Source organism: Mauremys reevesii, linkage group 1 (genome assembly GCF_016161935.1).
Source record: "Mauremys reevesii isolate NIE-2019 linkage group 1, ASM1616193v1, whole genome shotgun sequence".
In the NCBI taxonomy this organism is placed as follows: domain Eukaryota; kingdom Metazoa; phylum Chordata; order Testudines; family Geoemydidae; genus Mauremys; species Mauremys reevesii.
Genome location: NC_052623.1, coordinates 180,459,288 through 180,481,056, shown reverse-complemented (window position 1 = coordinate 180,481,056; position 21,769 = coordinate 180,459,288). Strand labels below are relative to the sequence as shown.

General features: G+C 42.8%; 1 protein-coding gene across 1 annotated transcript in view; it reads right to left on the bottom strand.

The window, feature by feature from the left end:
- Positions 1 to 2,737: 2,737 nt before the first annotated feature.
- Positions 2,738 to 21,769, bottom strand: part of LIPI (lipase I) — a 40,143-nt gene continuing 21,111 nt past the window's right edge. Inside the window, exons 8-10 of the mRNA XM_039520724.1 lie at positions 16,398 to 16,509; positions 14,576 to 14,749; positions 2,738 to 3,754 (exon numbers count right to left, since the gene is read on the bottom strand). Coding sequence (XP_039376658.1) covers positions 3,667 to 3,754; positions 14,576 to 14,749; positions 16,398 to 16,509 — 374 coding nt within the window. The 3' untranslated portion in view covers positions 2,738 to 3,666. The remainder of the gene's footprint in view (positions 3,755 to 14,575; positions 14,750 to 16,397; positions 16,510 to 21,769) is intronic.

The following is a 21,769-nucleotide window of genomic DNA, read 5'->3' as shown; positions in this document are numbered from 1 at the left end:
ATTTATACTATTAATAGTTCACAAATCATGGTACACATTTGAGTTTAATATGACAGTTTTCATGGCTACATATTTTATATGGAATACATATGGAAATAGATTAATCTGATGAAAGTATAAAAGGAATACAGCACTATGCGCTTACTCCTCTGGTAATGCTTTTTTAGCTCTTAACTCAGCTGAAACTAACCTATAGCCTCTCTGTACATTAAGCTTTTATTGTGAGAACATTTCCCATAAAGGTGATCACCATTTAAACAGAGCAAGTACACTTTACACTTAAGACTAAGACATACTGTCAGATTCTGAGAAACATCTTTGTCTTTCATTTTAGGGGGAAAAAGATTAACAGGTGAACTAAGGTATTTCCCTGACTCAGCTTGTAGACAATTTTAATCTTTTCTGTGTACAACAGAAAAAAGTAAAAAAGCAAACAATCCCATTCACTGAATAGCAAGTAGTGCAAGAGATAATTACTTTTGTTTAGTCTGAGTTTTGTGTTTGATGTAGTCTCCTTTCCATGGTGATTTGTTAGCGGCACATGAAACCCCAATGAGAGAAATAATTTGAAGGCATGATTTTCCTTGTTGTTTTGTTTACAATTTATGTGAAAAGGCTGCCCTCTTCTGACAACAGTTTTAATTCTCCTAAAATTTATTAATTTTGTTAGTTCTACCACAACCACTAACCTTTTCTCTTTCAACCTTTCTATACATCTTATTGGCAATATATGTACAGACAACCAGCAACCAAAATCCCATTTTGCCTATGCACATATTCAAGGCTATAAAAGAAACAGAGAAAAGATAAAGGTAATTAAGCAAGAGTGTGGCTAAGGTACTCTGAGCTGGAAATGACAGAACAGTGAGTAATTTATATGTGACTATGCAGATCACAGAAACATAATTGGTCCAATCAAATCATTAAACATATAATATAATCACCAAGCCACTTCTCTGAGACATCACCTAAGTAGGCTCTGCAGAGTTGCCATTTTGAGGTCTGGCAGGATATTAGTCTATCTCAGGGATCGGCAACCTTCAGCACATACTGTGCCTAGCTCGTACTATGTATCTGAAAACTAGAAAATAATGTACATTTGAGGAGTATATACCAGTACCATGATGAAAATATGTAGCTAGACCAGGGATCGGCAACCTTTGGCACGTGGCCCACCCAGGTAAACCCCCTGGCGGGCCGGGCCGGTTTGTTTACGTGCTGCGTCCACAGGTTCAGTCGATCGCAGCTTCCACTGGTTGCAGTTTGCCGCAATAAGAGCTGCCATTTTACATATACTTATCAGAAGGCAGTCTAATCTGATAATATAGTTTAAAACACAGGAAGTGTGTTTCATATTTTAAATGCATGAGATAGGCAGGAGACTTTCAAAGTTGTAAGTTATACTGTAATTTTAAAAAATGGGTTAATTTAGCAGTTGTTTAACTCATGCATTTAAATGCTCAGGTGCTTTTCTTATGTCTGAACCTACAGCTATCAAAACAATGTCTTATGTGATTGTTAATTATTCTGTTATAATTAACACCCCTCCTAAAAGTAACCTATGACCCTATACTTAGAATAACTGGGCTGGAAGAGAAGAGATGTTACTAAATGGGCTTACTTTTCCTTGAAAATCAAATCCCCTTCAGCCCCTTTTTACCTACCTAATTGCATCTGAATTTAGGCCCAATCCTACAAACATTTGCACATATGCTTAAATTTTACTCAGGTGAATAATCCCATTGATAAGAACATAAGAATGGCCATACTGAGTCAGACCAATGGTCCATCCAGCCCAGTATCCTGTCTTCCAACAGTGGACAATGTCAGCTGCTTTAGAGGGAATGAACAGAACAGGGAATTCTCAAGTGATCCATCCCCTGTCCTTCACTCCCAGATTCTGTCAGTCAGAGGCTAGGGACACCCAGAGCATGGGGTTGCATCCCTGACTATCTGGGCTACTAGCCATTGATGGACCTGTCCTCTATGAATTTATCTAATTCTTTTTTTAACCCTGTTATAATTTTGGCCTTCACCACATCCCCTGGCAATGAGTGAGATAGTTCATGTGTGCAAAGTTACTCACATGTCTGTGTGTAAATTGTTCTTAACCTAGCACACTTTCAAGACACTCTTAAATAATAGTGATATAACTATTATAATATCTTCAGTATATTTAATCTTTGCTTTACTGCAAATTGATTACTGACTCAATTCCCTAGCCAATTTTGAATGAGTTTCTCCCTATATTGTCATCATGATATTTTTTTGAAATGTTATAGTTACAAGAAAACATGGATTCAGCAAAATCAGATTATATTTCAATTAATTTCATTGAAATTAACTGACATCAGAAATTGAGTTGCAATAAACTGTCATATTTATCAATATTCTCCTCCTGTGAATTAGTAAGTGCTAAACATAAACACTGCATTAAACCTCCCAAACTACTTAGCGTATGGCTAAAACATAATGTTAAGAACATTACTACAAGTAAGTGCTAATTAGGTCCCTTTGGCATTACTGCAATATATTGGCTAATTACAAATTCTAAGTTCACTCTTGGGACATATCTGTTTTCTAATGGTTGGAGACTCTTCCATTACTGTTAAAACACAACTATAAGCAAAATAATAGAAGTTATGTTTTATTTTTCATTACATTATATTTCATTACAATATTTTTAAATTTAATCTAATGTCTTTGAAGCACTCTGCAAAACTGGAGCTACACAAATAATAATAGAAAAGGCAGCAGTTATACAAAGGCATTCAGTGAGCATTACTGGGATGGGTACAACAGACTTGTAGGCAGATAGCTATGTATGTCCAGAGTTCTATACCTATTTCATCCCACCCAGCAGTAAAATCTGGTCATTGTAGACACCATTCCTAATGCCACACAATTTCTCTGTAAGTATATTCAGAGCTTCATAGATTCTAAGACTGTGTGATCATCCAGTCTGACTATCTGTATAACACAGGCCATAAACAGACATTCCAATTTCTTCATACCTGCATGCCAATCCCTTGTCCATTCTCATTAATAGACAATCACTTAAAGGTTTGCAACAATATTCACCTACAGAAGACACTGGAGATCAGAGAGAATTGCTTTAAACAGCAAATTTACATATATTTGCACAAATATCAACTATTTTTTCTGGTTTCCAAAAACAGAAGCATCAGATAAGGAAATAAATTCAAATTATTTATTCGGTGAATATAATACTCCAAAATTGCTGTATCTTTGGTCTGTATATCATCTGGATAGCATATTAAATTCACAGAGAGATAATTATGTCTTGATAGGAAAAATAGCATAAAAATAATTACGTTATGTTACATGACAACTAATTTGCCATGATCAGTGCAGATAGTTACATTTAATTCAGAAGAATCCTGGAATATTCTTGCTACTTACAAACAATGGCTAATAGATCACTGTATGTGTTCTGCCATCATACATTTGTTTTCAAAATGTGACTGAACTGGCTGTTGAATTTCACTCTACGATACCCACAGAAAGCAATGAAGATTATCATTCCAACTTCAGAAACTGAGCCTGTTTTGTCTCATTTCCCTCCTCAGAGCAGGCCTTAGTCCTGAGAAAGAATTAAAAATGATATTTTCTACAAAAGAAAGCAAGTTAGCGGAGGCTCTCTCTTTACTTGTCCCTCTCTTGGCATGGAATAGGCTTGAAGGTTGTTTCAATGTTTTCCAGAAGTACAAAATCATATCTGCACATCTGCAGCCTGCATAAATAGACAAGGGGAGAGAACACACTCTCAGTATAAAAGAAATTTCTATTTTTAATTCACATTCAAAATACTATAGTATATGAATGATTAAATTGGTGGCATTTACCACCTTTAAGAAAATATGCTCGGGACAAGGGGATAAGTCTTTTTGTCTCAATTTACTCCTTATTCCTTGGGTAATAAGCTGGGTGGTGCTGTGAGGACAGAGTAAGAGTGTCCTGCCAGGCTGACCGATAAAGATAGGTGTTGTCATTCAGTCTGGGGTGGAGTTATAGTTCATTCAAACTGTCCTCTTGGACTGACTGGCTCTGGCACAGAATAGCCAATTCCTAGGGAACCATTAGGGTTGACTATTTCGTTGATCCCCTACCCACTGAGGTACAAAGATCTCTTTCTAGCTGGGGCTGGTTAGCAGACATGTGTGATGTAATCCTTCCTTAGCATTCTCCTAAGGAAGGGATGTGGCTGTTATAATAGAGCAATGCAAAACCAAGTCATCCCATTTCCTCCTTTTTCTTGTTGCAATGGCTGCCTATAGGAGAAGGTTTTATGTAGATAGCGGAGGGTCAATTTGGCACGTCAACATTAAGAAAAGTCAAAATTCTCACAATCCTGCAGTACCAGATTCTGCCTTGTCCTAGCATGGGTGCGCACTAGGGTAAGGAGGGCATAAAGAATCCTCTCTCTTTGTGAGACCCACATAAGAGCCAGGCAGGAGCACACAGTGCCCCACAGAGGCAGAGAGAGGCCATGGTCCTGGCCCTCATGCATGGGTAAGTAGAGCTGGATAGAAGGGGCTGGATGGGTGTGGGGGTAAGAAACTATCCCACAAAGGAGTATTACAGCAGCCTCTATATACTGGTGCTCCCTTTGGGGCAGTGTGGCTATGCACTGCCCTCCAATTCACAGCTGTGCCTAAATGGCATAATTGATCCAGACCCATAGTAGGATGGGTTTTAGCGGATGACATGGAGAAGATTAAAAAATTGGGAAAAGATGTACAGCCTCTTTGGTTATTTCATTATTTATCAGTGGGGTTTCCAAGTCAGCTATAGCTCCACCCATCTGTGAGTGAAGGAACAGTGGTTTACCATATGTTGTACAGAACAGCAAGCTTGGGCCCCACTCAATAATCCCTAGGGAAGACAAATTAATAGATTGTATAGATATAGTGGTTCCCTCTGATTTTATTAATGAGTCTAACCTCCTATGTGCTGGGTTCTGCAGAATTTCAGCCAGTAGTTTCTGCATCAAAAGCCATAACTTCTAGTTGAGCTAAAGCATATATTTTTAATAATACTTTAATTTTCTGTGGAACAGGAGAGAAGCAATTCCTGCATATTACTGCTGGAGCCTTGAGAATTTATTCATCTAGAGCTCCTCACAAGAGAGCGTCAAAGAACTCATGGAACAGCTTCCAGACCAAGCTGCAACAACAAATCATTATGTATATACCTTGTAATTATATAGTGCGGTAATGTTAATGTACCTGAAGATAGTAGGTACCAGTACACAGTAGTACAATACTGGAACAAATGCTGGATTAAGAGAGAGAAATGTGTGAATATAGGCTTTTCTTGCAATGTGACCTGCCATTCCATCAGTGGAATTTTTACCTGGTAAAGACATATTTCTTATCCACAGGAGAGAAAACAGTACACAGACTACTCTGCAAGCTTCATATTGGAGTTTGATATCTTCAACAGAGAGATCAGGTGAAGAGTCCTGAAAATTGGGTGTGGCCCCAAGGGACACCTGGGTCCATACACCATCTGTGTGGATCATGTGGCAGTTCAGGTGAGAATTGTCCCATCTATGATATTCTCTGGACTACAACTGTCCCCTATTAGCATAGTGCCATGGGTCTCTCTCCCCCCTGCACCTGTGCCTTTTTCTTAATCTAATCTTTTGCTGTATGAATATTTCAGACCTTTCTGATTATGGTGTATTTATGTAATTATTGTAATTATGTCTAACTACATGAAGTGAATATGTGTAGTCACTCTAAATTTATGGAATTACCATGAGCAATTATGTAATTACAGCATATAAAAGCATCATAAAATCTGTATTAAAATTATTTTGAAATTTCAGACTCAGACTTTAAGGCCAGAAGGGACCGTCATGATCATTTAGTCTGACCTGCACATTGCAGGCCACAGAACCTCACCCACCCACTCCTGTAGTAGACTCATAACCTCTGGCTGAGTTACTGAAATCTTCAAAGCATGATTTAAAGACTTCAAGTTACAGAGAATCCACCATTTACTCTGGTTGAATCCTGCAAGTGAACCTTGCCCCATCCTGCAGTGGAAGGCAAAAAAAAATCCCAGGGCCTCTGCCAATCTGACCTGGGGGAAAATTCCTTCCCAAGCCCAAACAGGACAATCAGTTAGACCCTGAGCATGTCAGCAAGACCCACCAGCCAGACACCTAGGAAAGAAGTCACTGCAGTAACTCAGAGCCCATCTCACCTAGTGTCCCATCTCTGGCCATTGGGCATATTTGCTACAAGCAGTTGCAGATGGGCAACATGCCAGTGTAGGCAGTTTTGTCATACCATCCCCTCCATAAATGTCTCAAACTTAATATCGACACCAGTTAGATTTTTTCCCCCACTGCTCCCCTTGGAAGGCTGTTCCAGAACTTTACTGCTCTGATGGTTAAAAACCTTCATCTAATTTCAAGCCTAAACTTGTTGATGGCCAGTTTATATCCATTTGTTCTTCTGTTCACATTGGCGCGTAGCTTAAATAACTCCTCTCACTTCCTGCTATTTATCCATCTGATATATTTATAGAGAGCAATCATATCTCCTCTCCGTCTTTGTTTGGTTAGGGTAAACAAGCCAAGCTCCTTGAATCTCCTCCCATAAAGTAGGTTTTCCATTCCTCTGATCATCCTCGTAGCCCTTCTCTGCACCTGTTCCAGTGTGAATTATTATTTCTTAAACATGAGAGACCAGAACTGCACACAATATTCCAGATGAGGTCTCACCAGTTCCTTGTATAATGGTAACTTCCTTACCTCTACTGGAAATACTTCACCTGATGCAACCTACAATTGAATTTGCTTTTTTCATAGCCACATTGCACTGGCAGCTCATAGTCATCCTGTGATTGACCAAAACACCCAGGTCTTTCTCCTCATCTGTGGCTTCCAACTGATACACTCCAACTTATAGAAAAAATTCTTGTTGATAGTCCCCAAGTGCATGACCTTGTACTTTGCACTATTAAATTTCATCCCACTTATATTATTCCAGTTTTCAATATCATTCAGATCTTCTGTGATATTCCAGTCTTCCTCTGTATTGGCAATACCTCCAACTTTGTGCTATCTGCAAATTTTATTAGCACACTCCCAATTTTTGTGTCAAGGTCATGAACGAATAATAAGATTGATTCCAAGATCAATCCCTAAGGAACGCCACTAGTAATCTTCCTCCTGCCTGACAGTTCATCTTTCAGTATGACCCAGGGTAGTCTCCCCATTTCCCAGTTCCTTATCTACCTTTCAATTCTCATATTAATCCCCATCTTCTCCAATTTAACTAATAATTTCCCCAGTGTGGAATGTATTGAAATCCAAGTAGATAAGATTTACTGCATTTCCTTTGTCTTAAAAAAAAATCAGTTGTCTTCTCAAAGAAAGAGCTCAGGTTGGCCTGGTATGATATACCTTCTGTAATACATGTTGTATTTTATCTCAATTACCTCTACGTCCTTAACTAGTCTTGCTTTAAAAATTTGTTCCAAGACCATGCATACAATTGAGGTCAAACTGACTAGTCTGTAGTTTCCTGGATCCCATTTTTTCCCTTTCTTAAAAATAGGTAGTATATTAGCAATTCTACAATCATAGGTATGACCCCCAAGTTTATGGATTCATTAAAAATCTTTGCAATTGGCTTTGCAATATCATGTGCCAGTTGCTTTAATATTCTAGAATAGAAATTATCTGGGTCCCCCAGTTTGGTCCCATTGAGCTGTTTGAGTTTGACTTCCACCTTGGATGTGGTAATTTCTACTTCCATACCCTCATTTCCATTAGCCACTCTGCCATTACTCCTAAGCTTCTAATTACCCTTATTAAAAACTGAGGCAAATTACTTGTTTAGGTGTTGGGCCATTCCTAGATTATCTTTAATCTCCACCCATCCTTAGTGCTTAGCAGTACCACTTCTTTCCTTGTTTTCTTTTTATTTATATGGCTAATGAACCTTTTACTGTTAGTTTTAATTTCCTTTGCAGGGTCCAGCTCTGCTTGGCTTTTGACAGTTCTCACTTTTACCCTACACTTAGTGACCTCCAAAAGACAGCTTTCCTTGCTAATCCATCTGATGCTTCATTTCTTTCCGCTTTTTCTGAATAACCAGTCTGAGATGCTTGCTTATCTGGTTTGGTCTTCAACCCTTCCCTATGAATATTTTCCCCTTGCTTGGGATGTAGGCTTCAGATAGTTTCTGCAACTTTGACTGAAAGTAATTCCAAGCATCCTTCACATTCAGATCCTTGGTTTCTTCAGTCCAGTCCACTTCCCTAACTAATTCCCTTATTTTTAAAAAAAAGTTTGCCCTTTTGAAATCAAGGACCCTCATTTCAGACCTATTTTTCTTTATCCTTCTATTTAGTTTAAATGGAATTAGCTCATGAACACTCGAACCAAGGTTCTCCTCTACAACCAGTTCTTCGGTGAGGTCTGGCTACTTACCAATGCCATATCTAAAATGGCATCACCTCTTTTTGGTTCAGTGACTATTTGGTGAAAAAATCCATCAGCTATCATATCCAGGCATACTTGGGCCCTACCATTATTAGTAGCACTTATCCTCCAATCTATATCTGGGAAATTAAACTCTCCCATAATCACATAATTCCCAGTAGTATTTATTTCATTAAAAATATTAAAGAGGTCTCTATCCATACCCAAATCATATTCTGAGGGTCTGTAGCATACCTCAAGCACCATCCCAGTGGGGCCTCTTAGCTTTCTTCACCAACATGATTTTGACTCAAACAGACTGCATTTTATCCATTCCATCACTTCTAATTTCTTTACAGTCTACCTCATCATTAATATATAATGCTACACCATCACCTTTACCTTTACTTCTGTCTTTCCTGGCCCGCACATACCCTTCAATATCTGTGTTCCAGTCATGACTACAATTCCATCATGTTTCTGTTATCCCTATAATACCTGGTTTCAAATCCTGCATCAGTATTTCTAGTTCCTTCATTTTGTTACTCAGACAACTTGCATTGGTGTACAGACATCTTAGTTGTTTCTGCTTGGCTTCACCCAGCTTCCTTGTCTGATTAGGTTCAATAATTCTACTGCCAGTAATACCAATGACACTATCTTTCCTCTTGATGTCCATTCTCTTACCGTCTGCTGTTCCTTTCTCCATTGCTCTATCCTCTTACTTGATTTTCCTCCTGCTCAATATTAGAATCAGGCATGCAGATTACATGAATATCTCCTAATCATCTTCCTCAAATTCCTAGTTTAAAGCTCTTTTAATCATTTGTGCCAGCCTCCATCCCAGAAGTCTATTTCCGTCCCTACTCACGTGGAACCCATCCCATGAGAACAGTCCTCTGTTTGTGAATGCCTCCCAGTGGTTGAACATCCCAAAGTCCTCCTTATAGCACCACTGCCCGTGTCATCTGTTGATCATCAGAATCTTGTCTCACCTCAATTCTTCTCTTCTAGGGACAGGCAGAACCCCACTGAAGATTATCTGAACCTTCACTTATTTAAGCATCTTCCCCAACCTGGCAAGTCTCCCTTGATGCATTCCAGTGAGAAGCTAGCAGTATCATTTTGTCCTTCACGTGTGAACATCAGTGGATTCTTTCCTGCTCCCAATAGGATCCTCTCCAGCCTCAGGCCCACATGCTGTATCTTAACTCCTGGCACACACTTCTGTTCTCTGGATCAGCTCTGGTGACAGGCCTGTCCATTTTTGGAAGACAGTCCACAATCACATAGACCTGCCTCTTTCTTGGGATGGTGCAGTGCACCAGCCTTCCTCCTCCTGTTTTTTCTGTCTTTTGTTCTCACTTGCAATCTTATGCGAGTCATTCTCTATCCTTCTGGGTCTCCAAACTGGCTATCTCCACTGTCTCTTCCCCTCTTTCTGTATGACTAGCCCCTCTTCTCTTCTTCCTTACCCTCCTACCTTCTGTTACTGCCTGCTGCACCCCTTCTTCATTTTCCAATTCAGCAAATCTGTTCCTCAGCTCTATTTCACCTTCAATAGCAGGGGTTCTCCTCTGCCTGGTTCGGATAGTCTCATGCTTCTACTGACCACTTTCCTCATCCAGCAATATACCCTCATAGTTCTCCAGTCCAGCTTACATCTGTAAGTCTTGTGTTTTTCCTTCAGCCTTCTCTCGCCTTCCCTCCATCATGTGCTCAAATCATCTTCAAAGCTCAACCATAGTTTCTACCTGCATCTCCAAACCTCGACTCTTCTTTTACATCAGCCCTATCGGGCGACACTTCATACAAAGCACCTTTCAGGTGCCCACTTCAGGATAATGTATGACGCATGGGCTCCACACCCAGTCATTTTGTCTCTTCCATTCCTTAGGTCACTACCACAGTTGCCTCTGTCACTGTGATAGCCTTCACACCTAAGCTCCTGTCAAGGGGAAAAAACTTCCACAAATTCAAACAACCACACTCACTCCCATAAACTCCCCTTAAAAACACCCACCCAAACTCCCCTGTTTTCAGCTCTGTTTGCTGGCTATTGTGCTGCAGCTTCTGCACCACTGACTGGCTGCTTTGATAAACCCACTAATCAAGGCTCCACTGTGAGCACACTGCCTCCTGTCAGTCTCTACAAACAGAAAACAAAGCAGCAACCAAAGAAGTAAGCAAGCAAGCTCTCAAGAACTCACTCATTGCTTCTAAGGAACAGGAACTTGCCTCCCTTCCCTTCCAACAGCTCTCCCCTCAAACTCGTCTGTTTTCAACTCTGATTGCTTGTTCCTGTGACACTGGCTGGCTGCTTGGCTGCCCGCCTAATCACGGCCCTGCTGTGATCCAAGACTCTGCTTCTCTCTCAGAACATTGCCCCCTACCAGCCTCTGCAACCTGATAACAGAAAAGAAATCAGCAAGCAAGCCACAAGCTATCTCCGAAGAACTCATTCACTCACTGTCCCTAAGGAACAGGGGCTTGCCTCCCAAGTCACTTCACCTGCCTCTGCCCCTTTGTCTGTGTTCTTCCCTGTAAGGTCTTTGGAGAGGGGCTGTCTCCTGGTGTTTACCTGTCCAGCCCTGCCCTTTGGGTCTCTAGGCGCTGCTGTACTATCACAGAAGCTAATTAATCATGGCCCAGGGGAAAGTAGCAGGGAGCTGCTGCTGCTGAGTCTGTCAATAAACAATAATTCTCCTTCAACTGAGCTCCATTCAAATTCTCCTGTTTTCAGCTCTGTTGCTGGCTCCCGTGCTGCTGCTCCTTTTGTTTTTGTTTTTGTTTGGTATTTTGTTGTTGTTTACATTTTACTTAAAAACACTAAATATTTTTGGAGGGCGAGGAAGGAGATTATATAATTCTTTCACTGCCAAGCTATATGCATCTGAAAACAGGACAGTACTGGAACCTAACATTAAAATAATGGACCATGTGCAACTCATAGTAAAATTAATGGGAGTTCCAAGCATGAACAAGAACATAAGAATGGCCGTACTAGGTCAGACCAATCGCCCATTTAGCTAGTATTCCTGTTGTCTGATAGTGGCCAGTTCAGGGGCCAGAATGAATGGGAATGAAAGGAATGGGCAATTTGTCCAATGATCCATCTCCTGTCATCCAGTCCCAACTTCTGGCAATCCACAAATAAGAACACAAGGCAAGACTGAGATTGGGCAGTCTATTTATGGTCTGCCTACTCTACCAGATTATTCAATTTAAAAAAAAACCTTCGATGCTGATAAACCTTATGAAATGGTTCTCTTGTTTTACGGTTGTTGGATAGAAAAATATTTACAACATTAATTTAGGTCTTAGAATCTCTCTCACTATAAATGCTTTTAAGTAAAATCATTCTAGCTCTCCTGAAAGTAGAATCCCTACATACTTCATCATACTAATTAGGCCTGGTCTACACAGTTTTTGAACCGATTTAATTATTTCAATTAAGTGGGTTTTTTTACCAAAATAGTTCTATCAGTACAATCCCATGTGTGGATACAGTTAGTTATGCTGCTACAAATGTGCCTAATACCAATATAGCTTATCCCCTAAATTTATGGGAGTAGGCTGTACCAGTATAAGCACCTTTCTACCAATATAACTAATGTCCATTTTAGGGAGTTGTACACCTTTAGCTATACTGGTTTCAAATAGGTATAGCTGAAGAGGTACAAAAGCTTTGTAGACAGTCCTTTAGAAATAGAGACACTGGGAATCCATAACAAAGAAAATAAGAATTATCTTGCTCATTCCCCCTCTGTCCTGCTCCCCAAAACCTCACCAAATGAAATCTTAATTGGAAAATTCATGGAACTGCCAGCACATCAAAACCTTTTTTCTTGTCTATTTCTTTGCTTACATGCTTCACATTTTGTCTTGCTATCTGCGCACAGGAAATGACCCTCATCTTCAATCCCCATTATTCTTTTTACAGGCAAGATGTTGTTTGACATATTTTATTCCCTGAAGCCAGTGGTAAGCTGGAGCCAGTTCCCACCGGTTCCCAAGAACCGATTGCTAAAATTAGACTGGAGGAGAACTAGTTATTAAAGGGCCAGGGGGGTGAGGCAAAGAACTCCGGTCTGCGGGCCGGACCATCCTCTTGCTCCCAGGATTCCCAGCTGGGGAGGCTGAGGCTCCCTCGGCCTCTCCCCCGCTTCTCCCCAGCTGCAGCGTGGCCAGCCGCCGGCACCAGCTGGGCAGCTCAGCTGAGCTCGGGAGTCGTCCTGCTGCCGCTTTTTGAGTGGCCCGGCAAGGTGGTAGTGGGGCTGCTGCAAGCTCCAGGGCTGGCCAGAGGGAAGGGGGCAAGTCAGGCAATTGGCCCGGGCCCTGCAGGGGCCCCTGGCCCCATGAGGATGTCTCCCTCAGGCCCTCCCCCGCTTCCGCCACCCCTCAGAGCCACAGCATGGCCAGCATCTGGGCAGCTCAGCTGAGCTCTGGGCTGCCGGCAAGGTAAGGTGGGGGGGCTGCAAGCTCCAGGGCCACCGGGGGGCGAGGGGCAAGTGGGGCAATTTGCCCCAGGCCCTGCAGGGGCCTCCGTCCCCACGAGTATGTCTCCCCCTGCCCCGGCCCCTCCCCTGCTATGTCCTAGAGTGGTTCAGGACAGCAGCGCCACCCACAGGCAGCATAGGTATGCTGTTACGCCCAGGGTTCAGCCCTCAGAGCAGCACAGAATTGGGAGGGTACAAAGGGGGCTTAAAGTAACCTTTGCCCTTACTTTTCCTGGGCTGCAAGGTTTATTTTGTGCCTCTAAGGGTATGTCTATGCTGCAATTAGACAACCATGGCTGGCCCAGGCCATCTGACGAGGGCTCACGGGGCTCAAGCCAAGGTGTTGTTTAATTGCAGTGTAGCTGTATAGGCTTGGGCTGCAGCCCGAGCTTTGGAATCCTCCCATCTTGCAGGGTCCTAGAGCTTGGGCACACCACAATTAAACAGCCCCTCAGCCTGAGCTCCACGAGCCTGAATCAGCGGGCACAGGCCAGCCAGAGGTGTCTAATTGCAGTGTAGACCTATCCTATGAGGCACAGAACAAAAACAGCACAGAGTAATTTGCCGTGGGATTCCAAGTAAATTAGCAAGGTTCTGACTTCTTAGCTGTATGTTATTTAGGACTGTTATTAATTCATAATAGTTTACTTTTGTCAGTGACTCATAATTCCAATGGTATATATTTTCCATTCAGTACTCATTTTCTTGGAGTGGGAACACATATTATATTTTGTTTGAAATTCTGCCTTTGCTGCACTTGGCATTTGTGTGTGCAATACATTAAAATGCAAAAATGTTGCTTCATTAAATGCAGGATAAATTGTGAAGTAAACTCCTCCTACCAACATTCTAGTGAATGGTTTGTTCTCACAAGACGGAAAGGCAAAGTTTAAATGTTATGGTGTCTGTACAGTTATCTGTGGAGATTTTATGAATGGCTACTGGGATATTGTCAACTTTATGGACTGATTAATACATTAATAGTTAAAGGAGCTTAGGAAATGGCATTTAAGCATTAAAACTGAAATCAGACATACTTATCAGTGTCAATGAGCACAGCATACATGTTTTGCTCTTGTACTGTAGAATCCAAACAGGGGCAAACTATTTGCTTACTCACACGTGGAGCTACACTAAAGTCAACAGGTTTGTTCTGTATGTGCGTGTGAGAAAATCTATATACAGACATACTGCTGAGGACAGAAAAATGCTGAAATACTGTTTTAAAATGTCTGTTACAGGAAAGGGTTGAATCTTGCATACTTTAGAGACACAGGTCATACTCACTCACAGGAGTGGTCCTTTGAACTAATTGTGACTGCATAAGGATGGCAGTATCCTGCCAAAGTAAGCAGCATGGGCCCAGAACTTGCATATACAATGGATGTATGCTCAACACATGGAATGTGTACTTCATATTTATGCACAAATCAACTGTTTCACAGGATGAATTATGTCTTAGACAAGAATATAATTTGTTGTGACAACAATATGCTTGTATTAGGACTATGCATTATACACAAATTTCCACAAGCAGCCCAATAAATAATTTCCAGAAACACCTCAATCTAATCTAATCTTCAAGTATCCTTTTTACCAATTGTCCACTTACCTTCCTGGATCTGTAGCGGATCTTAGCCTCATTCGGAGAATCCTGAGCTTATATTTTGGGCCTATTAGAGTCCTTGTAGAAAAAGTCAAGGAAATTCTTGATATTTTGTCAAAATCCTCATAAAATCCAACAAAGACACTGGCTTGTCTATACTGCTGAAATGTAGCAGCTTCACTAGAGAGAAAGTATAATACATTGTTATCTGAGTCAGATGCACTCTTATTAAAAAATTACTCTTTGTAAGATGTCTTGACTTGTGGTTAAGTTTAGAACTGGGAGTCTGGAGATCTGGATCCAGATTCCCTGGTACATGTATCCACTTTACACCACATTACATGTGTAAACTGGCCCTTACCCTGCTGTTACTGACCAGGGACCACTGCCACAGTGTAAGGAGGATTCTCCTGTAGGACAGAGCTAGCAAAGGGTTCAGAAAAAGAGGTATGGCCAGAGGAGATGAGACCAGGATACCATTGTCCCATGCTGATCCCTGGCTGAGTCATCAACTCAGTGAGACAGTTTTCATTTGGTGTACATTAGAGCATCCCTTAGGCTGCTTTAACCTAGCCCATGGGCATCAGCCCTGCACAGAGGTGCAATAGGATCTGTGCAATTCAAAGGTGATCTTTAACATGCACACACCCTTGATACTCTATGCCCTGTGCAGAGCAGCCAGAACCAGAATCTGGCCCCTAGATTTTATTCTGCCTCTGCTTCTGCTAAAGACTTCTGTGAGACCTTTGGCAACTCTTTTAGGGACTAAATTTCAAAACCAGGTATATGCAATTACACTTGCAATAAAACATAGCCCACGGTGTATCTACTTTGTATAGACAACTTCTACAGCTGTGCATACAAACTGTAAAATTACATACACAAAATGGTTAATTACATGTCTCGCTGGCCATTAGGTGTACAATTACCCAATTTATGTATGTTAACATGGTAACTGTGCACACAAAATTAGGTACATATTAATATACGCATTTTTGTATACTCTGTGATTCTGAACAGCAGGATCATAATTTCTGTGCTTCTGTTTCCTCCCCTTCAAAATGGGGAAAATAATAATTATTTACCTACCTTGAGAGATTAAAGTAATTGATGTTTATAAAGTTCATTGCAATTTTTGGATGAGAAACACTAGATGTGTCAGGCATAAGATAATATAAGTCACTTATATAGGACATAATTCTGAGCTCACACTAGTTTTTTGAGTGTCACTCCACTGATTTCAATGAAGTTACTCCCAATTTACACCTATGTAGGTAGCAGGAGAAAAAAGCCTATATACACATATTACATGAAAGTGTCTTTAGGTTCTAACAAATCTGTGAAAGCCAAGACAAATCTGAGTTGCTAATGCCTTAATTCAGCACTGTTATTGCATGTATAATGGTAAAGACTCTTTAAGAACATTTTTTACATTCAATAATAAACAGCTTGCTATTGAACTGACAGCTACAAACAGTCTGCTCAGAAACTTCTTAAAATAACTGGTAAGCAGTTACTGCCTCAGTGTGTTAATTCTCGGACTACTTTGACTCTATATGATAGTGCCCTCCATTTTTATTTTAGATCTGTTAGTGAAAGGGACCATGATAAGTTTCTAGACATAGTATGGCTTTTCATTTTTACCCGAAAGTAGAAAAACCTCAACTGATCCTCTACTATCTAAGATTGTCTTATATTTACCCGATTAACAGAACTTTTAATGGTTTTCTTCTTTTTTTTAATCTATCCCAATAGAGATAAGGTTGCAAGGTAAGGCAACTTTAGATAAATAAAAGATAAAAAACCTGTTGAGTAAAACATGACTTACCTATTCATTTTTGATTCTATTGTGTTTCCAGCATTGTCTGTTATTTTAATTCTAATGAAACCTCTCCTAATGCTTTTGTTCCAAGTAATAAAATCCACAAAGTAGTAATACACTGCAAAATAGAAACAGAAAATAATAAGATTCAAAGTGCACCATTGTGACCGCTCTGGAAAGCAATCTGAACTCGGATGCACTGGCCACGTAGACAGGAAAAGCCCTGTGAACTTTTGAATTTCATTTCCTGTTTGCCCAGTGTGGAGCTCTGATCAGCACGGGTGGCGATGCAGTCCCAAATCCAAAAAGAGCTCCAGCATGGATTGTACGGGGATACTGGATCTGATCGCTGGATGGGGAGACAAATCTGTTCTATCAGAGCTCCGTTACAGAAGACGAAATGACAAAGCATTTGAAAAAATCTCCAGGCTATGATAGACAGAGGCCACAGCAGGGACTCAGTACAGTGCTGCGTGAGAAGCGTAACGGAAAGCCAAAGAATCAAACGGACGCTCATGGAGGGAGGGAGAGGGTACTGAGGACGCCAGCTATCCCACAGTCCCCGCAGTCTCCGAAAAGCATTTGCATTCTTGGCTGAGCTCCAAATGCCTGAAGGGTCAAAAACATTTTCCCGGGTGTTTCAGGGTGTATGTCGTCAATTTACAGCCTTCCCTCCCCCCCGCGAAAGAAAAGGGAAAAAAATCGTTTCTCGCCTTTTTTCAATGTCATCCTATGTCTACTGCATGCTGCTGGTAGACGGGGTGCTGCAGCGCTGAACACCAGCATCCCCTTCCCGGTGGCAGATGGTGCAAAATGACTGGTAGCCATCATCATCATCAGCCTGTGAGTGCTCCTGGCTGGCCTCGGTGAGGTCGGCTGGGGGCGCCTGGGTAAAAATAGGAATGACTCCTGGTCATTCCTGGCAGATGGTACAAAAGGATTGGTAACCGTCCTCATTATAGCAACTGGGGGCTGAGCTCCATCAGCCCCCCCCCCCCATGTCTAAAGAAAAGATTCTGTACTGCCTGGACTATCATAGCAGCGGGAGGCTGCCTCCCCCTCATTTTATCCCACTAAAAGTCAGTGTTTCTTATTCCTGCATTCTTTATTACTTCATCACACAAATGAGGGGACACTGCCACGGTAGCCCAGGAGGGTTGGGGGAGGAGGGAAGCAATGAGTGGGGTTGTTGCAAGGGCACCCCCTAGAATGGCATGCAGCTCATCATTTCTGTGGGATCTCTGGGGCTCTGACACTTGCCCTATATTCTAGGCAGGACTGACTCTATTTTTAGACAAAACATAAAGAAGGGAATGACCCAGGGAGTCATTCCCATTTTTGTCCATGCGCCCCCGGCCGACCTCAGCGAGGCCAGCCAGGAGCACCCATTACAGCAGCAGACAGTACAAAAGGATTGATAACCATCATCCATTCGCATTTCCAAATGCAAATGGTGCAAAATGACTGATAACCATCATCTCATCGCCAATTTACAATGGCAGACGGTGCAATAGGGATGGTAATCGTCTCTGCCACCTTGCAAAGGCAAATGAATGCTGCTGTGTAGCACTGCAGTACCGCCTCTGTCAGCAGCATCCAGTACACATACGGTGACAGTGACAAAAGGCAAAATAGGTTCCATGGTTGCCATGCTATGGCGTCTGCCAGGGCAATCCAGGTGAAAAAGGGCGTGAAATGATTGTCTGCCGTTGCTTTCACGGAGGAAGGATTGAGTGACGACATTTACCCAGAATCACCCGCAACACTGTTTTTGCCCCACCATCATTGGGATCTCAACCCAGAATTCCAAGGGGCGGGGGAGACTGCGGGAACTATGGGATAGCTACGGGATAGCTACCCACAGTGCAATGCTCCGGAAATCAACGCTAGCCTCGGTACATGATGCACACCGCCGAATTAATGTGCTTAGTGTGGCCGCGTGCACTCAACTTATACAATCTGTTTTAAAAAACAGTTTCTGTAAAATCAGAATAATCCTGTAGTGTAGACATACCCTCCTTCTCCTCCTCTGAACCTCTTATGAACTTTACCCAGCCCTGGTCTACACTATGAGTTTAGGTCGAATTTAGCAACATTAGATTGATTTAACCCTGCATCCATACACATGACGAAGCCATTTTTGTCAACTTAAAGGGCTCTTAAAATAGATTTCTGTACTCCTCCCCGACAAGGGTTGAATTTGGGGTAGTGTGGATGCAATTCGATGGTATCGGCCTCTGGGAGCTATCCCAGAGTGCTCCATTGTGACCACTCTGGACAGCACTCTCAACTCAGATACACTGGCCGGGTAGACAGGAAAAGTGCTGCGAACTTTTGAATTTCATTTCCTGTTTGGCCAGTGTGGTGACCATGCTGATCTTATCAGCAGAGGTGACCATGGAGTCCCAGAATTGCAAAAGTACTCCAGGATGGACCGAACAGGAGGTACTGGATTTGATCACTGTATGGAGAGAGGAATCCGTGCTATCAGAACTCCATTCCAAAAGACAAAATGCCCAAATATTTGAAAAAATCTCCAAGGGCACGAAGGACAGAGGCTATAACAGGGACCAGCTGCAGTGCCACGTGAAACTTAAGGAGCTCAGGCAAGCCTACCAAAGAACCAGAGAGGCAAACAGCCATTCCGGGTCAGAGGCTCAGACATGCCGCTTCTATGATGAGCCACATGCCATTCTAGGGGGTACCCTGACAACTTCCCCACCCCTGTGCGTGGACTCCGTCAATAGATTCTCACGCAACAGGGATGCGGATTTTGGGGACGAGGAAGATGAGGAGGAGGAGGTTGAAGAAAGCACACAACAAGCAAGCGGAGAAACCATTTTCCCTGACAGCCAGGAACTGTTTATCACCCTGGAGCCAGTACCCTCCCAGCCCACCCAAGGTGGGCTCCCGGACCATGGAGGCAGAGAAGGGACCTCTGGTGAGTGTACCTTTGTAAATATAATACATGGTTTAAAAGCAAGGGTGATTAATGATTAATTTGCCCTGAAGACTTGGGATGCATTCACGGCCAGTACAGCTACCAGAAAAGTCTGTTAACGTGTATGGATATGAAGCGGAAATACTCCAGGGACATCTCAACGAAGCTCTCCTGGATGTAATCCCAAAGCCTTTGCAAAAGGTTTCTGGGGAGGGCGGCCTTATTCCGTCAGCCATGGTAGGACACTTTCCCATGCCAGGCCAGTAGCACGTAGTCTGGAATCATTGCATAACAAAGCATGGCAGCGTATGGTCCCGGTGTTTGCTGGCATTCAAGCAACATCTGTTCTTTATCTTTCTGTTTATCCTCAGGAGAGTGATATCATTCATGGTCACCTGGTTGAAATAGGGGAATTTTATTAAGGGGACATTCAGAGGTGGCCATTCATGCTGGGCTGTTTGCCTGTGGCTGAACAGAAATCATCCCCCCTGGTAGCCACGCGGTGTGGGGAGGGGTGAAGCGATCATCCCAGAGATTTGGGGGGAAAGGGGGGTTAGTTGGGTTTGTGCTGCATGTTAACCTGAAAACTGCAGCCCCTCCTTTTAAATGGCCAACCCATTTTAAATGGCCAACCCAATGGGTGCTTGGTATGGGAAACGAGGGTGCTGCTGTTTGAAACCATTCCCACATGTTATGAAGGTTAAAGAAACCAAAAGACTGTGGCTTACAATGTCTGCCTGCAAGCAGAATTCTGTTGCCCGCCAGCCCTGCGTGTGTGATTTCTCACACCAAACCGGCAGGCTCTCAATATAAGAGGCAATTGCAACCTTGAAAAGAAAGCACATGCTCTATGTAATGTTAACAGCTTGGCTCACTGTGAAAGAGTCTATCCATTGTTCTCTAAAATGTGTCTTTTTAAATACTACTCTCCCTTTTTTCCTCCCGCAACTACATATGTTTCAATGCTCCCCCTATCATCTCCGTCCTAGAGGCTAGTGAAGATTAGAAGGCAAGAAAAACACACTCGTGATGAAATTTTCTCTGAGCTCATGTAGTCCTCCCACACTGAAAGAGCCCAGCAGAATGCGTGGAGGCAGACAACGTCAGAGTACAGGAAAGCATAAAATGAATGCGAAGACAGGAGGGACGCACGAGAGGACAGGTGGTAGGAGCAAGAGGAGAGGTGGCGGGATCAAGATGATAGGTGGCATCAGCGTGATGAGAGGAGGCAGGAAGCAATGCTGAGGCTAATGAAGGATCAAACTGATATGCTCCGGTGTATAGCTGAGGTGCAGGAAAGGCAGCAGGAGCACAGACCACCGCTGCAGCCCCTGTGTAACCAACCATCCTCCTCCCCACGTTCCATAGCCTCCTCATCCAGATACCCAAGAACACAGTGGGGCGGGGGGCTCTGGGCACCCAACCGCTCCACCCCAGAGGACTGCCCAGGCAACAGAAGGCTGGCATTCAATAAGTTTTGAAGTGCAGTGTGGCCTTGTCCTTCCCTCCTCCCCTCCTCCACTACCCCACCCGGTGCTTCCCTCCTCCTCCACCCCTCCGGGCTATCTTGGCAGTTATCCCCCCATCTGTGTGATGAATTAATAAAGAATGCATGAATTTGAAACAACAATGACTTTATTGCCTCTGCAAGCGGTGAACAAAGGGGGGAGGGGAGGGCGGTTGGCTTACAGGGAAGTAGAATGAACCAAGGGGGCGGGTTTTCATCAAGGAGAAACAAACAGAACTGTCACACCGTACCCTGGCCAGTCATTAAACTGGTTTTCAAAGCTTCTCTGATGCGCAGCGTGCCCTGCTGTGCTCTTCTAACTGCCCTGGTGTCTGGCTATGCGTAATCAGTGGCCAGACGATTTGCCTCAAACTCCCACCCTGCCATTAACTTCTCCCCCTTACTCTCACAGAGATTGTAGAGCACAGAGCAAGCAGTAATAACAATGGCAATATCAGTTTCGCTGAGGTCTAACCGAGTCAGTACACTGCACCAGCACACTTTTAAATGTCCAAATGCACATTCTACCACCATTCTGCACTTGCTCAGCTTATAGTTGAACAGCTCCTAACTACTGTCCAGGCTGCCTGTGTATGGCTTCATGAGCCATGGCATTAAGGGGTAGGCTGGGTCCCCAAGGATAACTATAGGCATTTCAACATCCCCAGTGGTTATTTTCTGGTCTGGAAAGTAAGTCCCTTGCTGCAGCTGTTCACACAGATCAGAGTTCCTAAAGATGCGAGCATCATGTATCTTTCCCAACCATCCCACGTTGATGTTGGTGAAATGTCCCTTGTGATCCACCAATGCTTGCAGCAGCATTGAAAAGTACCCCTTTCGGTTTATGTATTCGCTGCCTTGGTGCTCCGGTCCCAAGATATGGATATGCGTTCTGTCTATCACGCTACCACAGTTAAGGAATCCCATTGC